The 15,289-nt window shown below is 38.2% G+C and overlaps 1 protein-coding gene across 2 annotated transcripts in view; it reads right to left on the bottom strand.

The window, feature by feature from the left end:
- Nucleotides 1-15,289, bottom strand: part of LOC124799324 (neuronal acetylcholine receptor subunit beta-3-like) — a 255,312-nt gene that overhangs the window by 13,853 nt on the left and 226,170 nt on the right. For both annotated transcript variants that reach the window (XM_047262912.1, XM_047262913.1), the window contains exons 7-8: nucleotides 12,893-13,045; nucleotides 9,351-9,520 (exon numbers count right to left, since the gene is read on the bottom strand). In XM_047262912.1, the coding sequence (XP_047118868.1) occupies nucleotides 9,351-9,520; nucleotides 12,893-13,045 (323 nt within the window). The remainder of the gene's footprint in view (nucleotides 1-9,350; nucleotides 9,521-12,892; nucleotides 13,046-15,289) is intronic.

Below are 15,289 nucleotides of genomic sequence, written 5' to 3'. Positions count from 1 at the left end.
GAAATCACTATCAACATTTTGACATTTTTTTTTACCATTTTCAGACTGTAACTGGATTTATTTGGTAAGTGTATTTGTTTAATTTTTTTGCATCCTTGAGGGATATTTGTGAATGTTTTGTTTGACTGTGTGAGCTCATTTTTTTGTTTTCTTTTTTACATTAATAATCTCATTTTCATTAAACTACATACAAAAAGAAATTGTTTCCATTTCTTGGGATGTGTGAGATGTATGTGTATCTAAGGTTTCTGCATTTTTTATGTGAATTTATTGAATGATGTATCTTAGTGTGTGGGTCCTACCAGTAAACTTTGTGAGCTTGCTGCCTATGCAACCCACACATTTGGACAAGGACAAAAGATAACACCCAGTGACAGTATAGTAGGGGAGGAGCTTACAAGTTCCTTAGTTGAGGAAGAGGGAGGCTTAGTTTGAGAAAGGTTAAAAAGGAAGAGTCCATCTCATCCTGGGGTCAGAAATGACATTGTAATTATATAAAATACAAATTTAAGTGTAGGAAGTCTTGCAACTGCAGAATACTGAAAACTAGATGGGCAGATTGAGTAACTAATGAAGAAGTATTGAAACAGACTAAACTGAGAAGAGCTTTATGGCACAAGTCCCTTCCCTACAGCCTAGGTCTTCGTGGCAAACGAATCTGCTCCAGTCCGGAATCCCTGAACCATTACACCAACAACCTGACAACAGCTTTCGCATCCCGCAACTACCCTCCCGACCTGGTGCAGAAGCAAATAACCAGAGCCACTTCCTCATCCCCTCAAACCCAGAATCCCCCACAGAAGAACCACAAAAGTGCCTCACTTGTGACAGGATACTTTCCGGGACTGGACCAGACTCTGAATGTGGCTCTCCAGCAAGGATACAACTTCCTCAAATCCTGCCCTGAAATGAGATCCATCCCTCATGATATCCTCCCCACTCCACCAAGAGTGTCTTTCCGACGTCCACCTAACCTTCGTAACCTGTTAGTTCATCCCTATGAAATCCCCAAACCACCTTCCCTACCCTCTGGCTCCTATCCTTGTAACTGCCCCTGGTGTAAAACCTGTCCCATGCACCCTCCCACCACCACCTACTCCAGTCCTGTAACCCGGAAGGTGTACACGATCAAAGGCAGAGCCACATGTAAAAGCACCCACGTGATTTACCAACTGACCTGCCTACACTGTGATGCATTCTATGTGGGAATGACCAGCAGCAAACTGTCCATTCACATAAATGGACACAGGCAGACAGTGTTTGTTGGTAATGAGGATCACCCTGTGGCTAAACATGCCTTGGTGCACGGCCAGCACATTTTGGCACAGTGTTACACCGTCCGGGTTATCTGGATAATTCCCACCAACACCAACCTATCCGAACTCCAGAGATGGGAACTTGCTCTTCAATATATCCTCTCTTCCCGTTACCCACCTGGCCTCAATCTCCGCTAATTTCAAGTTGCCGCCACTCATACCTCACGTGTCATTCAACATTATCTTTGCCTCTGCACTTCTGCCTCGACTGACATCTCTGCCCAAACTCTTTGTCTTTAAATATGTCTGCTTGTGTCTGTATATGTGTGGATGGATATGTGTGTGTGTGCGAGTGTATACCCATCCTTTTTTCCCCCTAAGGTAAGTCTTTCCACTCCCGGGATTGGAATGACTCCTTACCCTCTCCCTTAAAACCCACTTCCTTTCGTCTTTCCCTCTCCTTCCCTCTTTCCTGATGAAGCAACCGTTTGTTGCGAAACCGTTTGTTGCGAAAGCTAGAATTTTGTGTGTATGTTTGTGTTTGTTTGTGTGTCTATCGACCTGCCAGCGATTATATAAAGTATATTAGACCAAATGTAAATACTCACAGAGAATATTGCTTGTAAGTCAGGATACAAAGAAGCAGTAATAATAATGATAGAACTCAATGTAAAGACACTGAAATCATGTTAGTATCAAAATTCATGTTGTAATTACAGAGTAATTAAAGAATGTAGTCAATCAATTGTAGCAGTGAATATTTCACAAAATTTCAATATGAAAACCAATTTATTTCAATATACTAATTATATCAAACTTTTTGCCACTATTTTTCAAACTAGGTTCTGTAATGAGTCTTGTGAAAGCACATGGCTTTCAACTGTAAGTTTAATTAAGTACAATTCAAATCATATATGAAAACTTTAGTAATTGTTACATGTTATAGAAGCACCAATGGTGATAGACACAAGAGATCAGTCAGTATTGTGCCAGACCTGGATGAGATCTTGTGACAATAAATCTGTGTATGTCTTTATAGAAATAAATAAGTGAAAGATAAAATCCAACAAATTGGCTATTTCATTTATTATTTACTGTACCACAAAAACTTTGTTGATGGATACAAGGCATATTTCAAAAAGGAAAGTTGTGTATTTTTAGTTTTTATTTATTTATTTTTTTTTTAAAAGGACTGTCGATTTGATGAAAAGTAAATATGAAAGTTAAGTGTTCAAGACTATTCCCAGAAGCATCACAACATTATAAGGTGTTAACTGAAAATACTGACAACCTTGCCAGAGTCTCCATTCATGGACAACATTCTATCCAGTCGACTCATAAACAGATTGCATTCATTATTTGTTCCAATTACATCAACAAACCCACTGCAACTATGAATTGACCACTAGCCAGTACTTCCCCTATCATGAGGTATCATCAGAACATGTAAAACTGAACATCATATTTTGCCAGGACTTTGTCTACTTTTTGTTATGCCCCAAGACTAAGGGAAGTGGTGTACTATCATCCACTTGACCTACAAAACATCCTAGTCCATAATTAAGACACTTCTGCACTCAAACTTATACTGCATAGGTCATTCCCTTGTGGATGATCCAGTTGCTTGATCTGTCCCAATACAGTCTCCCACCACTTTGCATTGCAGTTATGTCACAGATTTTTCCTGTCATATCTTGAACAGGATCATTTCTGAACTCACTGTAACAGATGTGCAACACCCTGTGTGAGCTGATGACTAAAATGGCTGCCTGTCCCTATTAAGCTCTGAGAGGTGTACTAATTTTGACTTTGCCATACTCGATTCCTTTTTGTACGAATGACAATTTTTAAAATTCATTGTCAGTGTCATTCTTACGTGTGATGCCATGCATGTGGTCTTCTGTGTTACTTTCTATTGAAGTCCTTAGCACTGTGACATAACCATAATCAACAAACATGTAGGCAAGCTATGTGTTAGTCACAGCTAGTTGGCTGTCATTATAAAATTTCATTTAGTGTAATATTTTGATGTAATTCTGTATGTAATATAATTAGGGTATCATTCCCTTATAGCATTTAAGATTCACAAATTTATTTTTATTTGTCATTATTTCTATACTGTTTTGTAGATTGTGTAATCTTTTGGAATGTGACATGTTGCATATTTTTGTAGGAAATTATCACAAACATAAATAAATAAACTTGTGACCAGAAATTACATCTGAAACATGCACTGAGCCTTAAAATGAATGTGTAATCAAACAAATATACTTACTGAAGGAAACAATATGACTGCCGAAGAAAACAAAGTGTGGTAGAGGAGACATAAACTTATTATATATGAATTGCATCTCCTTTGAAGTCATCACTAAAACAGATCTGTGGTACAGCAATGGGCAGCCACAAGGCACCACCATATACCAACCTTTCCATGGACCATCTAGAGGAACCCTTCCTAATGACTCAGAATCCCAAACGGCTCACCTGTTTCAGATTCGTTGCTGAAATCTTCATGATATGGACTAAGTGTGTGATACACTTAATCCACATGCCCCCAGAACCTCAACACCTCCTCCCCCATCTGCTTAACTTGGCCCTCCTCAGTCCAAGAAATTGCCTTCCTCACTGTCGAGATCCACCCCAAAGGTGGCTACACTAGTACTTCCACCCACCTCACCCCTACCAACCACAAGCAGTACCATTAATGTGACAGCTTCAACCAATTCCATACCAAAAATACCTTCCACACAGCCTATCCACCCTTGGCCACCATATCTGTACTGACAAGAAGTCCCACCCCTAATATGCCACAGTTCTCACTGAGATCTTTACAGACTGAAATTACCCTCCCAGCCTTGTCCAGAGACAGATCTAACATGTCTTGTCCTCCCATTCATCTACCATTGCCCACATATCCACTGTCTGGCCACAGTGGCACATACTGCTTGTGACTCAGTGCCATCCAGGATTGGAGCAACTGAATCACGTTCTTCACCAGGGTTTCGACTACCAGTTGTTGTGTTCTGAAATGTGAAATACCCTCCCCACCTCTGCCACAGTGGTATGCCACCACAACCTGTGCAATATCCTTGTCTGATCATAATTCACACCTGCTCCCAACCACTGGCCCTACAAGTCATATCCCTGCAATAGAAAATCCAGGATGGGATGTAATAATATTGTGAGATGGAAAGTTGCTACTCACCATACAGTGGAGATGCTGAGTCGCAGATAGGCACAAAAAAAAAAAAAAAAAAAAGATTTTCACACTTAAATCTTTCAGCCAATGGCCTTTGTCAACAATAGAAACACATATGTACACACACATTCATGCAAACACAGCTCACACACACAACTGCAGTCTCAGGTGTGGTTTCAGTTGCCTGAGATTGCAGTTGTGTGTGAGAGTTGCGTTTGCGTGAGTTTGTGTGTGCATATGTGTGTATATTATTGACAAAGGCCAATGGCCGAAAGCTTTAAGTGTGAAAATCTTTTTGTTGTGCCTGTCTGCGACTCAGTATCTCCACTACATGGTGAGTAGCAACTTTCCTTCTTATAATTGTTATAACTTCAAGTTGAACAAATATATTTCAAGGACGACACAATACATGAAAGTCACAGATCGAGTAAACAAAGTAAGACGTGTGTACACTTTAACAGTCAAATCATAAATGAGTCTGAGTCTAGCGGCCGCTGGCTGGCTGGCCGCTTAGTTGGCGCTGCTGCTGCATGGCTGGCAGACAGCACCACATGTAGAGGACGCGCGTAAATGTGTGATGGTACTTTGAAAGATTGGCGAGTCACACCAATAATATTGTTACATCCCTGCAATAGAGTTAGATGCATGACTTGTCCAATAAATCCTCCCACTACCACCAACTACAGTCCTGTCACAGGCATCTTCTATCCTATCAAAGGCAGGGACACCTGTGAAAGTAGCCATGTGATCTATGAACATATCTGCAATCACCGTGATGGATTCTATGTGGGCATTGCCACCAACAAGCTCTATATCTGCATGAATGGCCACTGCCAAACTTTGGCCAAGAAACAGCTGGACCACACAGTTGCTGAGCATGTCACCCAACACAATATGCTCAACTACAAAGACTGCTTCATAGCCTGTGCCATATGGCTTCTCTCGAATAACACCAGGTTTTCCGAACTGTGCAGGTGGCAACTCTCACTGTAACACATCGTTTGTCTGAATAATCTTCACTAGCACCTGTCCTCCATCCACCTATCCTCTTCCCTGCTCCCACCCTACACACATCTTCTATCCCACCAGCCCACCTGTATAATATTTTTTCCATTTCTACTTCTCTTCTCAACCCTTTACCCCCCCCCCCCCCCGCCCCTCTCCCCTCCTCAAGCACAGCCTCCTGATGCTGCACCTCTAGCAGCCCACTACTATGTCCCTGCACACTCCTGCAGGCATTGTTAACATCTTTCCCCACTCCTTCCCTGCTATCTCTCCCACTCTCCACTCCACACCTCTTCTCTACGCAAATACTCACCCCAACAAAGACCATTGCTTATCTCAGACACCTCCTTATGCTTCACCTAGTAGCCCACTATCCTGTCCCCATCACATTCCTGCACACTCCCATAAGCAGTGCTGGCATCTTCCCCCACCCTTACACTGCTACCCATTCCCTTCCCTAGTACATGACTCATTTTACCTCCACTACCCATTCCAGCGAAGATCATTGCTGACCTCGGATGCAGTCACAGCAGGCTGTTACCACATGGAGATAAAAGTGTCCATTTGTGTGTGTGTGTGTGTGTGTGTGTGTGTGTGTTTTGTCTACCTCTGATTGAAGGACTTAGCCGGTGGCAGTTAAACAACATCCAGCAGTCTTTTTTAAAGAAGTGTTGGGTAACATGGGATAGGAAAAAATGGTTTGAATCATACCTAAAAAACAGAACACAGGTTGTAGGACTGACATCAACAAATAAATTCAGTATCAGAGGCAAAAAATGTAGAAATAGGAGTACCACAAGTAGTACCCTAGGGGCCAGATTGTTTCTTGTCTATATAAATGATTTTCACACCTCAGATGATGCAGCCAAAGCAATAATATTTGCAGATGATACTAGTGTGATAATAAGGGCACCAAAGCAATTGCTATCAACAACTGCTGATTAAGTACTAAATTACATCCACTCTTGGTTCAATACAAACAGGTTGACATTGAATGTAAATAAAACAAATTATATGCAGTTTGGGAAAAGATGTCAAAATGTAAATCTTGATCTGGTGTGGGGTGACAAAGCCTTAGACAGAGTGACATCCACAAAATTGCTGGGGATTCATGTGGATGAAAACTTAAATTTTAATGACCATGTAATAAAACTTGCACAGAAACTTAATTCAGCCTGTTTTGCCCTCAGAATTATTGCAAATGGTTGTACCTCAGAGGGTGCCAGAATGGCATTTTTTGGCTATTTTCAATCTCTTGCCACATACGGAATAATATTTTGGGGTTCCACAACGGGGCGCCTAAAACAAATTTTTTTGTTGTAGAAGAGGGCCATCCGAATAATAACTCACAGTCATCCACAGACACACTGCAAACTCATATTCAAAAAGCTTAGAATACTCGCTATACCATCATTATACATATACAAATGTGTATTGTATGTCAGGACCCACATTGCAGATTTTCAGACAAATGCCGACTTTCATAACTACAATACCTGTAATAGAGCAGCACTCCATACTCAGCATACAAAAAGAATGAATACACAAAGGCATGTGAGCCATATCGGTGCAAAACTGTACAATGCACTGCCAGTCAACATCAGGCAGTTAGAAGATGATTACAAATTTAAAACAGAATTTAAAAAATTTCTAGTAGAACAATGTTTTTATTCTGTAAATGACTATGTAGGTCAATAAATTTTTTCTGATGATATTTATAAAGGCAAATGGAAAATACTCTATCTGTACCTAATCATTCATTACATTTACATACTTACAGGACAGCTGTTGTGTGATGTAAATATATACTTCAGCAGTGTTGTGTATATAAGGACTTGCCATTTAGGGAGGACAAAACTAAAGCCTTATGAAAAACAGACTATGCATTTAAAATAACAAGCAGGGATGTATATAGGCTATATTAATTTCTTTGTATTGTTATTAACTTCATTGTATTATTTTGTTTTGTACTTTTTTACGTATATATTGTTTGTGTCCCATTTCTTTGAAATGCCTTACATGTACCCTTGACAACATCCATACAATATTTATTGTCAACGGATGGATAAATAAAATAAAAAAATAAATAAATAAAACAACAAGCCTGTTTCCCACTTGGTGCCTCCTCTATGTTGTGAGCAGCAATATATCCTATTGTATTGTTATTATATATAAAATATACACAATAAGATCATGAAAGGCACAAATTGATGCAAGTGACATAAAAAAGATCAATTTTAATGGTGAATGAACAGTATCAGGTTTTCAGTTTAAGTGGAAGGAAAGGAAATGACACAGGTTTTAAAAGTATGGAAATTCAGTTGGTGCAACAGACTGGGTAAAACAAACAACAGAAAAGATCCATATAAGCTTGTTGTGACTATTTGCAAATACTAAATTTAATAAATAAAAACCACAGCATTATTGACAGTAATAGTAAATATAATAATAATAATAATAATACATGATCACAATGCCACAAATATAGAATACATCACATACATTCAGTAACAGAAAGATTCACATTAAGCAGAAAGGAAGGAGGAAGGGGATTTATCGACATAAAAAACCTACATTACGGACAGGTAGACAATTTAAGAAAATTCTTTCTAGAACGAGCAGAAACTAGCAAAATACACAAAGCAATCACTCATATAAATACATTGGCTACACCATTGCAATTTCATAACCACTTCTACAACTCTTTAGATCACATAACATCAACAGATACGAAGAAAGTAAATTGGAAAAAGAAAACACTACATGGTAAGCACCCGTATCATCTAACACAGCCACACATTGATCAGGACGCATCCAACACATGGCTAAGAAAAGGCAATATATACAGTGAGATGGAAGGATTCATGATTGAACTACAGGATCAAACAATAAACACCAGATATTACAGCAAGCATATTATTAAAGATCCCAATACCACAACAGATAAATGCAGACTTTGCAAACAACAAATAGAAACAGTAGATCACATAACAAGCGGGATGTAAAATACTAGCAAATACAGAATACCCCAGAAGACATGACAATGTAGCAAAAATAATACATCAACAACTTGCCATACAACATAAACTAATAAAACAACACATTCCCACATACAAGTATGCACCACAAAATGTACTGGAGAATGATGAATACAAATTATACTGGAACAGAACCATTATAACAGATAAAACAACATCACATAACAAACCTGACATCATACTCACCAATAAAAAGAAGAAATCAACACAACTAATCAAAATATCCATACCCAATACGACAAATATAAAGAAGAAAACAGGAGAAAAAATTGAAAAATACATCCAACTGGCTGAGGAAGTCAAGGATTGGTTGGTTGGTTTGGGGAAGGAGACCAGACAGCGTGGTCATCGGTCTCATCGGATTAGGGAAGGATTGGGAAGGAAGTCGGCCGTGCCCTTTCAGAGGAACCATCCCGGCATTTGCCTGGAGTGATTTAGGGAAATCACGGAAAACCTAAATCAGGATGGCCGGACGCGGGATTGAACCGTCGTCCTCCCGAATGCGAGTCCAGTGTCTAACCACTGCGCCACCCCGCTCGGTAGGAAGTCAAGGACATGTGGCATCAGGATAAAATTGACATTATACCAATTATACTGTCAACTACAGGGGTCATACCACACAATATCCACCAGTACATCAACGCAATACAGCTACATCCAAACTTATATATACAACTACAGAAATCTGTAAGTATTGATACATGTTCAATTACCCTAAAGTTCCTAAATGCAACGTAACATATACCGTACTGTTAAAAGGAAGTCACGCTTGATCGAGGTATACATCACTTTCCAATTTTAACCAGACATAAGGTCTGAGAAAGGAAAGAATAATAATAATGATATAAATACCTGTTGTGTGGGTAAACTGGTTGGATACATTAATAAACGGCTTGCTGGTGATGTTATCAGCTCATTAAGCCATTTTGGCACAGGTCTTGATGCATAGAACAAACCTTGTGACAGCACTGCTCCCACCAGTGATATGCATGTTATTATAAGGGAGTCACGCAGAAGGAGCACTGAAATAAGGCAGTATGTGTCTGGGCAAGGGTATTTGAATAATCATATTATTTTGCAATATTATTTTGAGGGTTTAAGACATCTTTCAATAGACAAACACAATAATTTAGCTCAGTGTATAGTGATGATTTTTATTATCAGTTAGCCATTGGACACTTACAAACTACCAGACACATATCATAATATGATTAATTTTCATGTTACTCATTATTTTGCTAGCACAGAATTGTATATTTCTTCAGCCTACACTTTTCTTTCTTCTGTGCATCTGATTATTTTGGACAGTAATATTCAATAACGTAAACTGAAATTATAATGATGTCTGCTGAAGTGATATCATCAAATCACAAGACTGCATAGAATTTACAACACATACTGTGTTACATTTATATTGTTACTGAATCAGATTTTCCTATTGCTTTATTTTTATAATAAGTAAAGTATCATAGCACACATTGAATTCCAGTCCAATAAATATGGAAATGTCACATGTATTAGTAAAATCAGAAATCTAGAAAATAAAAACAAATAAGTGGAAATAATAAATTTAACTGATTTTTGAGAGGGTAGCACATTTACCATAGTCAACTAGTGAAAGGCAATCTTAAAGAGAGTTATTACTCTATAGATGTTAAAATGTACATTGAATAAACTGTAAATAAAGAATAATTACTAAGGTATGAAAGATAAACAACCAACAGGTGGATATAGATTTAATCATATGATCAGTTTAAGTGTTTTAAGCTGATTAATTTCAGTAATAAATGACACACGTGTTTCATATATGACAATCTATGTGGGAATCTAGTAAACACAATATGTAAACATAAGGAAATAAATATTGGGCTTATGTGCCTCTTTATCACAATATTTGCGTGCATGACCATATTGCCATCAACAGGCACATTGATTAACTGACTGTTAAGAGACAACCACAGGGCTTATATCTGAATGCAACTCCCTCCCTCCTCCTCCTCCACCACTTCACCCTCCCGTCTTCATCCAGTGGTCTGCTCTTGTCGCTGTCGCATGTGAAGTTGGACCCGGGGTGTGGCTAATGCACAACATACCTGTTGATATGCTGCTTCTATCAGATGTCAGTTTACTGCTGTTGCAGAGAAACTCTATGTCATTTTTAATTAACCCAACTGCTGGCCCCCAATCTTGTTAAGGCTGTAATCCATGTTGCTATTGATTAAAGTGCCTCTTACTGATATAATCAATTGTTTTATGACTTTCATGATAGACCTGTAAATGCCACTAAACTAGTCCAAGTGTAATTTCGGAAATTTTCTTTTAAAGTTTTTCAAAAATTGTGGACTACATGCTGGGCTAACAGCATCATCTCATATGAGCCTATTTGCTCCCTAACATTACTAACAAATAATCTCTTCCTTAGACACTTGGTGTGTAGAGCAAACAGTAAACTTGGGATAAAAATAACATTCTGGCCACTGACAGCTGCTGAATACTATCTGGTGTACATGTGGCAAAGTTCAGCACCTCATAAGGCTTGGAAGAAAACTCAGCAAATAACTTTTACGGTGATGCAGTTTGTCAGGCTTCTTCATGCTGTGATACATCTATTTTCAGTACATGTGTCTGGTTTGGTATCCTTTCCAGACAGTGATATGTATTTTCACAACTACTCATACTCCAATGAGGACACTAATTGTGTGACTCTCCAGCCACAATCACACTTGCCACTCTCATCACATCTCATGGAGGTCTGTGTGCAAAGTGGTTGGCACTGCAGCATACAGTCAGTGAGTGCTGTGTTTACCACGAATGATGACTGTTCCTTCATGTAATATTGGTTACTGGTTACTTGTGATGAATTTCTTTTCTCTTGGACTGTCCTTTGGTACTTTCCTGTAAATCTGGAATTGGAACTTCAAATTTTTGAGAAATATATCTGTAAGTTACAGAGGAAAGCATTTGACAGACTGTTACAAAGATCCGAACATATGGAAAAAGTTCCCAGATATGGCTCAAAAACATTGTAAGTATTGGAATGCAGTATGTTGTCCTTGACAGCAAGTGTTCATCAGAGCCTAGGGCATTGCCAGGAGTTCTTTAGGAAAGTGGGATAGGACAGTTCTCATTCTCTACATACATAAATGATCTGATGGATGGGGTGATCATGAATCTGCAACTATCTACTGATGACACTGTAGTACATGGCAAAGTATCATCACTGAGTGAATGTAGAAGATGAAGGATGACTCAGACAGAATTTCTAGTTGGTGTGACGAATGGTAGCTTGCTCAAAATGTAAGTAAATGCAGATGAGTAGGAAAACAGCTTGTTAATGTTGGAACACAATATCAGTAGTGTACTGCTTGGCACAGATAGGGTTTAGTTTTTTTTTATTACAGAGGGCGAGCAGTAATATCTGGGCTTAATGTTGCAAAGCAATGTGAAATCGAATGAGCATAAAAGGGTGGTAGTGGGGAAGGCAAATGGTTGACCTTGATTTTTTTAGCTCATCTACTAAAGAGACAGCATATAGAACACTTCTTTAACCCATCCTTGAGTACTGCTTGAGTGTTTTGGATCCCCAGCAGGTCAGATTAAAGAAAGAAATTGAAGCAATTGATGGCGTGTTGCTAGATTTGTTATCAGTAGGTATGATCAAGAAGCAAATGTTAGGAAGATGCTTCATGAACCCCAATGGAAGTCCATGGAAGGAAGATAATTTTCTTTTTGTGAAACACTACTGAGAGAACAGTCATTTGCAGCTGACTGCAGAATGATTCTACTATTGCCAAAATACATTTTGCATAAGGTCTTCAAAACAAGATAAGAGATATTAGGGCCAATACTGTGGCATACAGATGGTCATTTTTCCCCTATTCCATCTGCAAGTGGACTAAGAAAGGACATGACTGATAGTGGCACATGATACCTCGACTGCACACCCTACAGTGACTTGTGGATTCTGTATGTAGATGAACAAACATACTCAATGAATTTCAGCAAAAAGAATAAAATGGACCAGAAGAATGTATAGGCATATGGCAATAGTAGTTCAATGATGAATGGAAAAATCATGGATAAGCCTTACAATAATTGTGGTGAAGTGGCAGCATGAATGTAGTAATATCTACTTGAAGATGTTTAATATCAGTCATATAATGACTGAGAACACAAGGAATACCTTACACAAGGGTATGTAAACTGTTATTCTTGCTAAGTTCCATTTATGACTATAGCTGTAACTAGTAAATGTTGCTCATACAATCTGTGTATTATTTAATTTCTCATTATGAACAGTATGGCAATGCACAAAATTCCTCATGTGTTAAGTGCAAAGGAAGTACATTCTGGAAGGAAGTACATTGTTTTATAAACTTGATACTGTTACTCACCCAAATGAGGAACGGATTTTCCATAGAAGTATATTTCAAAAGCCACATGTAACAGGCAGAACATGTGCAAAAACAATGACACCACACAGACTGTAAGTCGCTGACCACAATCAGAAGGCAGGAACCAAGAGAATAATGTTATCAGACATAACACTGAAAAAAAAATCAGCAGTGTGTGAAGATATTACAATTGGAATGCAGTTACTGAGACATAGCATTTCATTAAACTGAAACTGCATAAGTTCTACTCAAAATGAATTAAAACAGTGACATTGGTTTAAAATCCAGTATATAATTACTTTATGTTAACTATCCAAAATATGACAAACTTCAACTTTTTTTAATCAAAAAATCATAGATATTTACCAATAGAGAAAACATGAAACTTTAATCATGTACTCATATAAAATATTCTGTTTGCCTAATGACAGCATACACAAGTACACATTTATCACAAAAGACAAGTACTTTAAGAAACAGATAGAATATGGTTTATTTGCATGCTAATGTAATTTACAAATCAGTTAAGCAGGGCACAGGGACACCTAAAATGTGTAATACAGCTGTTAATCTCATGGGCTCTTGTAATGGAGCTGCAAATGTAAAGTAGTATTGTAATACTGTTTCACCACAAAAAACATCAATTGTAAAGAAAAGACAAGTATCATGTCCTGCAATATATGAATAATAAATAATGTAAAATTGCTGTAAAACAGCAAAGGAATTTATTTAATCTAAATGACTATACAATATATCAACAAAAATAATCAGTGTTTGAAGATATAATTTGATGGATAAAAAATTTACTTACCAAGTGGTGGTGGTGGTGGGGGTGGGGGGGAACACATACAAAAGATATGGAAATGCAAAAGCTTTTGGAGCCAATGGCTCTTTCTTCTGACAGAAGCACCGAAGGGAAGGAAGAAAGATGAAGGAAAAGCACTTGCTAGGTTTACAAAATAGGAAGAGTTATGGAATAGTACTGCTGTAGGGTAGTTGTTGTCATTGTCACTAACTGAGGGAGTCTATTTACTACTTGGTACTGTAACTATGTCTGTGACGAAGCCTGTAATTTTGTCTTGAAGAAAATAAAATAGAAGTTGAAAGCAAAGGGTGTTGAGTTGTCATGAAATAAGGACCTGGGTCCTGTTAATACTACACCAAAGGCAAATATAAATTGTGAATGTAAAAGTTTTTATCATTTATGTGGTAATAACCAATTCATCACAGGCAGGTGATAATGTGTCTTGGTTATTTACCCATGTAAATCACCACATCCAGTTATTTTCATAAAAATATCAAAATTTTGTAATGTTTTGACAAAGTGGATAGCACTTATAATAAATATTCATTCTGGATTAAAATTTATGAACTCTCCCATTCATATTGTCAGCTACATTTATTTACACAATCAATATAAGCCAACACACACTAATGCACGATAGGTGTAAAATGAAGCATATGACTGTAGATCCAGAGTTCCTAAATGAAAATTGTATGGCTGTCAAGAGGGCAATGCATGAATCCTTCAACAACTAACACAGTAGTGTATTATTGGAAGATCTCTCACAAAACTCAAAGAAATTCTTGTCGTATGTGAAGGCTATTAGAGGCAGCAAAAGTTGAAACTGAGCATAAAAAAGTAAAAGCAGAAGTGATGAAATCCATTTTAAAATATTTCTTTACACGAAAAACCATGGAGTATTGTCACAATTAATTTTCACACCATTACAAAGATGGAGTGATGTAAATATTAGTGTTCTTGGCATTGACAAAAAGGTGAAATAGCTAAAATTGAACAAAGGTCTAGTGCCCAATGGAGTCCATACCAGATTCCATACAGAGTTTGCAGCTGAGTTAGCCCCTCTGCATGTCTTAAAGAACAGATACTGTTGATGATCCAGAGAGTCTGTTCTATCAGACAAGCATGTAAGCATTACAAGCCTAGGCAGGCACATGATGAGAACAGCATTTGTTTCAGTTCCTTATTGTCTCACTCTCTCTGCTGCATAAATCCAAGTAGTGTTGTGAGCATTAGGTGATGAATTTAGAGGCTGATTATACGAGGATGTAGATGAAGTTTGGGTCAGTTCGGGGAGTGTGCATGGATAGCTGAAGTGCTTAAGGCAACCGTTTGCGATAATTGGGAAATCCAGGTTGAAGTTCCAGTCTGGCACAAATTTTCATTTGTCACTATTGGGTTGTAGATGGTTCACATGGCTCTGAGCACTATGGGACTTAACATCTGTGGTCATCAGTCCCCTAGAACTTAGAACTACTTAAACCTAACTAACCTAAGGACATCACTCACATCCATGCCCGAGGCAGGATTCGAACCTGCAACCGTAGCAGTTGCGCGGTTCCGGACTGAGCGCCTAGAGCCGCTAGACCACTGCG

This window comes from Schistocerca piceifrons, chromosome 5 (genome assembly GCF_021461385.2).
Source record: "Schistocerca piceifrons isolate TAMUIC-IGC-003096 chromosome 5, iqSchPice1.1, whole genome shotgun sequence".
Taxonomy (NCBI): domain Eukaryota; kingdom Metazoa; phylum Arthropoda; class Insecta; order Orthoptera; family Acrididae; genus Schistocerca; species Schistocerca piceifrons.
The sequence above is the reverse complement of the archived record's forward strand: the minus strand, read 5'-3'. Positions and strand labels throughout refer to the sequence as shown.